We start from the raw sequence: 6446 nt of genomic DNA, 5'->3' as shown, positions 1-6446 counted from the left end.
CAGTTCTAGAACTTCACAGAGCACCACTGTTTATACAGAGATAGGTGTGGTATTTATTGAACCCATTTCATTTATATTTAATTTCCATTTAAGGAATATGAGCATTCGCTACAGCACAAGGTAAAACATTATTTACTTTAAGAGATCCAACAATTCATTTTTCTACACACATATTTCCCCCCACTGATCACTGTGTCAGCCTGTGATTACATAGACAGAAACAGTTGAGACAGCTGAAATAGATCCAAGAAGCTTGAACATCCCATCTGCCAACAACCAAGAACAACGTTGTGTCCAGGTGTATCTAGGAGAATTGGGGCTGTTTTAAAGGCAAAGGTGGTCACACCAAATATTGATTTAGCTTTTTTTATGTTTACTGGACTTTGTATGATGTTAATTGATAAATGCAAACTATTTATGGCATTATTTTTGAAGACATTACATTTTCTATTGTGTATTTCAATATGTACTTCCATTTTCTATTCACTTTGTTTATTCTATTTTTTATTATCTCTGTCTTGTTGTTGTATTATTTGTGCATAGTAGATTACAATGATCTGAAAATAAGTAAAATTGGGACATCTCACCACTGGTTATTGCGCCTGTATATTTGCATATATTTGCATAACTTACATTGTGGGGCGGTGCTACACGATCAATAGCCCAAGTCAGTATTACTGCAGCCTGGAGATCTCCAAAAGGAGGCGACACTTCCACACACATTTAATTTCTCATCTGAGAATGATATCTAGCCAGCTTATTTGTAAACATATACTGATGATTTTTATTTAGTTTAATTTAACTTTATTGAAATTCTAAAATTACATTAATTTTCCCTTTATCTTATATGCATATGACCACAAATGATTAACATTACAAAATAAAGGAAAACATAAATGTAACAAAATAGTGACACACTTCAAAATACTCAAAATGATTTTGTTGAATGGCTTGTATCATCTCCATCAGGCACTATAGAGTTGTGTTCAGCTAAATATAAATATCTGTCTTGTTATTCAGGTACATATGTATAGACATGTTTACTGCTCGCTTCATGACAGTCTCTGAAAGTAAAAACTGACCAAGGATCATTTATGGTAATTCGTGCACAATTTAATCGATGTGAAATCTAATTTGCATGAGGCCGGAAATCACATGTGCATCCAAAATATCATTTATCTACTCAGAACGAATCTCAAATCCCAAATTGAAACTCTAAACTAGATAAATCATTTTTTGCTGTTCAGTGTGCGATGCACAGTAAAAGAAAAAGGCTGAGCTGTCTGAGCCCCTAGATCAAAGGTATTCTTGTTCACCGACTGTATGCACTAGTTCTTAAGAATACCACATTATTATCAATCATCATATTACAAAGTGAAAATGAAGTAAAGAGGAGCAGAACACTGTAGATCACCTTTATTTACAATGTCTAGTTTGATTATAAGGTTTCCAAAATCCTTCTTACAGAACATGAAGGATGGAAAGAGGTGACATATGAGGTTTCAACAACATGTTTTCCCTTATGGGAGGCAACAATACTTTTCAAATATTGCTAGTCCTTTATCCTATATCATGCCTACAATTACTGGAATATTCTGGTAATTTAAGCAATTAATCTCAGTTTGTGCTTTACAACATGCACTGAGTTTCCTCCACTCTCCGTAACATGAAAGTGAGCTATAAGGATACATTGACAAATAATAATAATAATAATAATAATAATAATAATAATAATAATATTTATAGATGCTATTTTGTTTTAAATGTAATTTATATCAAATTAAAAGTTCTTAAAGGCAAAGTGAATTCATAGTTACTATTACAAAATAAATTAAAGATATATAAAACATTATTAAATACTTCATTCTGTGTATTTTAGTAACTTCCTGTCAGCCAGCATCATTTTAAGGAGCTGTATATTTATAGAATAGCCTACAAGCCATGCTAACTCTCTCTCTCTCTCTCTTTCTCTCACACACACACACACACACACACACACACACACACTCACATACATACAAACACATATGCTCACACATAATCTCTCCATCACAGATTCATTATTTAAAATATCTCCTTCTTCCCCATATTTTCAGATCTTCATCGTTTCCTGAATTGCAATATTGCACAAATTTAAATATGCACAATTATATATACAGTTACTCCAAAAAGTATTTGGACACTAAACCACACCTTTAAAATTATGTGAATGTCTACAAAAGTTTTCATATTTTTTACATAAAACAAAAACATATGAATGTCATTGCATTGTATGGCAAATTATCAAAGAGTTTATTTAGGCACTTACTTTAAAGAAATATATTACACAAACTTTTTAATGCAAAGGATAGATATTTTAGATAAAGTGGTAACCTGCAAATGTTACTTTAAGGAGCAATTTCTTCCTCTAACCCTTAAAATGAGGTTTAAGTAATCTAAAGACTCCAGGTTGATTCGGTGTAATAGTAATCGTGATTTTTGACTTGAATCAAAGCAGTTCATTTAAAAGTTACCACATGAAGCACATTTTTAGAGTACAGATCATCTTGAAGTTAGTTTTGAGAAAGCTCTAGAATAATTTTATTGCAGATTACACTTGCTTTGATATTTTGTATGTAATGCAGTGACATTCAGCCATTTCAGCCAAGTGTCCAAGTACTCTAATGGGCCACTCAATTTTGGTGTTGGGTTCATTAAGCAATTGTAGCTCTTCAACCAATTTCTGACAGCAAATGATACAGCCAAACAGCATCCTTACAACAAGAGGACTGTGATGATGCCTGAGAGGATAACCAGAGCAGCTGAAAAGACAAGAGAAAAACAAAGGTTACGTCAAACGTCTTCTCATAATCCATTTTCCTCAGTTGAATAACTCTCCTATACCCATGTGGAAAGGGCTGTTCATTATTCATCATTGCCCATACCAAACACATGCCATCCCCTATTGGCTTAATACTATGCCACAGGTCTTTACATTAAAGCTTAAATCCCATTTACCAACTACAGAGCTGATATATTTCAGAAAAGATCCCCAAGGAAAAGTCACTGATGGAGATCTTATCCTAGTTCAAATAAATTGCACTGATGTGGGTGTTTTTACCCTGAGATGCAGCATGGTGCAGTGCATTGCTCCCCCCTGCTGTAGTGGGTGTAATTATTCCAACGTCTGTGCTGTTAGAGTTGGTTGGATCAACTGATGTTTTTGTGAACAGTTGGGTGACTGGCGACTCCAGAGTACCTTAGAAAATGAATAGAAGTCATCATTAGAGATCATTTTGGTTTAGTTACCAAATAAAATATTCCAATCTTTCAAGTGTTGCACTCACCATTTGTGAAGTTGCCTGTAAAGAAGAAGACAAAAGTGCTGGTGTTTGCTGCACGGGTTGAGCTGAGACCTGGAGCTACGAAAATGCACTGAATCTTATTTTTGCTCACAGAGCCACTGAAAATTCCAGAGCTTACAGTGTTATCTTGAGTCAGTCTGCTATTGTTGAGTGTGGCCTGGATGAACTTCGCTGTACCATTGTTGTTGGCACAAGCATAGACGGTGTCACCATTACCCTATGAAAAGGAAAGGAAAATTAGTTTGAGAAAACAAATATTAAATATTAAATGTGGAGATGTTTGGAAATTTTATTTGATATTTTCAAACCTCCTTGTTGTCTCGAGAGAGGCTGACTGCAATGTAACCACGCGATTCTCCGCTGAGCTCAAAAGTGAGGTTGTTTGCATTTCCACTCACTGCTCTCGTGGACACGAAAAAACAGCTACTGGCGATAGATGGATCACAGCTGACAGGGGTGGAAAAGCATGCCCGATCCTTCTTGCATTTGGCCTTGGTGACATTGACCTACAACATTTGTTCATATTAGCAGTGAATGTAATGCTTAATTTCAAACAAATCTTTTGACATGTAAATGTACGTTCAGAGTAAAACATTTAATATAAATAACTGAAGTAATTCACCATTTCACATGCAGCAACAGTTTGATCTTTTTATCAGACTCACCGGTCTCTTCACACTTGAGTGGTTTACATGAAATACTTTTGGTAATTTGCAATGTGACATGCTGTACCCCTAAAATAACATTGAGCTATTTTGCATTTTGCTCTTCTTTATGTGTCCTCATAGTAATTCAGAGACTATATAAACTGCAGGACCATAAAGAACTACTGAAGGCAAAAAGGTGGAAAAAAAAAATGGTGACTAGTTACAAGACCTATGATATTCACTTACATTCAGATATTGTATATCTCTTACACATTCACATCAATTTCAACATCTTGATTTAGATTAAAAAAGTTTTTAAAGAAGCTTTCAATTAAGCAATTAAGTTCTAAACAGGAAACAATTATTGACTCTCTAGTGACATGTTGTTGTTGGATCCTACCTGGGTCGTGCTGGGAGAGCCCGTTTGTGTCAAGTTGCCCGTCACGTTGGTAGGGCTTGTTTGTGTCAAGTTGCCCGTCACGTTGGGAGGGCTTGTTTGTGTCAAGTTGCCCGTCACGTTGGTAGGGCTTGTTTGTGTCAAGTTGCCCATCACGGTGAGTGGGCCCGTTTGTGTCAAGTTGCCCGTCACGTTGGGAGGGCTTGTTTGTGTCAAGTTGCCCGTCACGTTGGGAGGGCTTGTTTGTGTCAAGTTGCCCGTCACGTTGGGAGGGCTTGTTTGTGTCAAGTTGCCCGTCACGTTGGGAGGGCTTGTTTGTGTCAAGTTGCCCGTCACGTTGAGTGGGCCCGTTTGTGTCAAGTTGCCCGTCACGTTGGGAGGGCTTGTTTGTGTCAAGTTGCCCGTCACGTTGGGAGGGCTTGTTTGTGTCAAGTTGCCCGTCACGTTGAGTGGGCCCGTTTGTGTCAAGTTGCCCGTCACGTTGGGAGGGCTTGTTTGTGTCAAGTTGCCCGTCACGTTGAGAGGGCTTGTTTGTGTCAAGGTGCCCGTCACGTTGAGAGGGCTTGTTTGTGTCAAGGTGCTGTTGCTTACTGCGGGGCCATTAGTGTTTGTTGAATTTTGCCCCACTACTCCATGCATCATGCATGCCATCACCAGGACAGCCACATAGAGCCATTTATTCTCCATTTACTCTCTTGTGCACTTGTATATTTCTTTGTCTTGCAGTCTGATTTGTGTTACCTAAAATGAAAATATACAAAATTAAAGCAAATCAGTTTGTATAGTAAAAAGTCCAATTGAAGAAACAAAGCTGCGGCTAGAATGGTTGCAAATATTACAAAAACTAAAATGTGAAAAATTTAAAAGCTATTGGGGACAACTGGAACACTTTATTTTTGTCCATGTTTGTGAGACTTAGATAACTTAGATAATGAAAAAATAAAAGTTTGTTTCATTTGAAGAGGACTCAATTGTGAACCCTCAAAGAGTAGCCTTAATCTTTTTATTGGCAGTAGAACATGGGCAGAACAGTATCAAATATCACAATATTTTTCTAAATAATCGCAATATGACATTTTGTCTAAATTGCGCAGACCTAAGTTGGACCAAATGTAGTTATTGTTTAGCGTATTTTAGGGCAATTGTTAGGTTGAATTGACTGTAAGGGAAACTTTGTGATAAAACTGGTAGGTTGGTGACATGTTGGAACCACACAACGTTTGACTTAATTTTTTTTTTTGTCAAACCAACAGAATAACAGTAACTCCAAGGCAGTGATATAATATAATAAGACTGATACATTAGAAACAAATAAACTAGCTGTCTTACACTTTATAAGTAATTCACAACAAAAATAAAAGTTTCACAAGGCTGACTGAACTATGGCAAAGAGTCAAATACATAGTTTGATACATTTCCATCTGAATCAGCACATGCAGCAGATTCTCAGAATCTAAACAAAACAAAATGTAATTTGCCCAAAACTGAAACATGAAACTACATGGAAAATAGTGCTTTGTCCTAACGTTTCAAACCTTTTAAGACAAGGTGAGTCACTGATATGCAGGCGCGGCTCGTCTATACGGGCAGGTAGGTGAAAAGTAAGGCCAAATAGTTTGGAAATCAAAAGACTAAGGTAGGCGATAAAACATTGTATGTATTGTAAAAAAAAAAATAAATACATTGGCTCTGTGTAAATGGAATAAAATTTAATGTTTCCCATATTTACTTTCTCATTCTTATGTTTCAAGGGGACAGGGGGCTGTATAGCCAACATTAGTGCTGAATGTGATTTGAAATATTTCTATTGTGAATCTATTTACAACTTGAAACTTACTGTGATTTAAAACATTATTATTATCATTGTTATTATTAAATATTTAGTTTTTTAGTACTGTGGAAACCTGTAAATGGCATGCATTATGATAATGAACAATGAGTTGAACAAGTTGAATATTGAAAAAAAGGGGTTAGGCCTCAGTGCAAGATCTGCCCCACCTATATCTTTTGTCACGAGCCACTTCTGCTGATTTGTCACTCATAGTAAAGGAACATTCC

General features: G+C 36.2%; 1 protein-coding gene across 4 annotated transcripts; it reads right to left on the bottom strand.

Annotated features, from left to right (window-relative positions):
- Window positions 1–1374: 1374 nt before the first annotated feature.
- Window positions 1375–5075, bottom strand: LOC127650802 (uncharacterized). Of its 4 annotated transcripts, none has more exons than XM_052136457.1 (6): window positions 4514–5075; window positions 4392–4477; window positions 3653–3850; window positions 3327–3561; window positions 3101–3238; window positions 1375–2801 (listed from the first exon to the last, which is right to left on the bottom strand). In XM_052136457.1, the coding sequence occupies exons 1-6, from the start codon at window positions 5073–5075 to the stop codon at window positions 2755–2757; spliced, it is 1266 nt and encodes a 421-aa protein (XP_051992417.1). In that variant the 3' UTR covers window positions 1375–2754. The 4 variants fall into 4 exon arrangements, with proteins under 4 accessions (XP_051992417.1, XP_051992410.1, XP_051992425.1 ...); XM_052136450.1 differs by having other exon boundaries at window positions 4392–4872; window positions 4909–5075; XM_052136465.1 differs by having other exon boundaries at window positions 4392–4764; window positions 4909–5075.
- Window positions 5076–6446: the final 1371 nt, after the last annotated feature.

The sequence above is a fragment of the Xyrauchen texanus genome, chromosome 1 (assembly GCF_025860055.1).
Source record: "Xyrauchen texanus isolate HMW12.3.18 chromosome 1, RBS_HiC_50CHRs, whole genome shotgun sequence".
Lineage (NCBI taxonomy): Eukaryota > Metazoa > Chordata > Actinopteri > Cypriniformes > Catostomidae > Xyrauchen > Xyrauchen texanus.
Note: the sequence above shows the minus strand (reverse complement) of the source record. Positions and strands in the feature narration are given on the sequence as shown.

Bases quoted from the DNA above. Each gene is read 5' to 3' on its own strand.
- LOC127650802 (XM_052136442.1), bottom strand. From the start codon at position 5,075: ATGGAGAATAAATGGCTCTATGTGGCTGTCCTGGTGATGGCATGCATG. The intron at 3,851-4,391 runs GTAGGATCCAAC...CAAATGTTGTAG, and splicing joins GCTCTCCCAGCACGACCCAG to GTCAATGTCACCAAGGCCAA. The intron at 3,562-3,652 runs GTTTGAAAATAT...TCCTTTTCATAG, and splicing joins TCTCTCGAGACAACAAGGAG to GGTAATGGTGACACCGTCTA.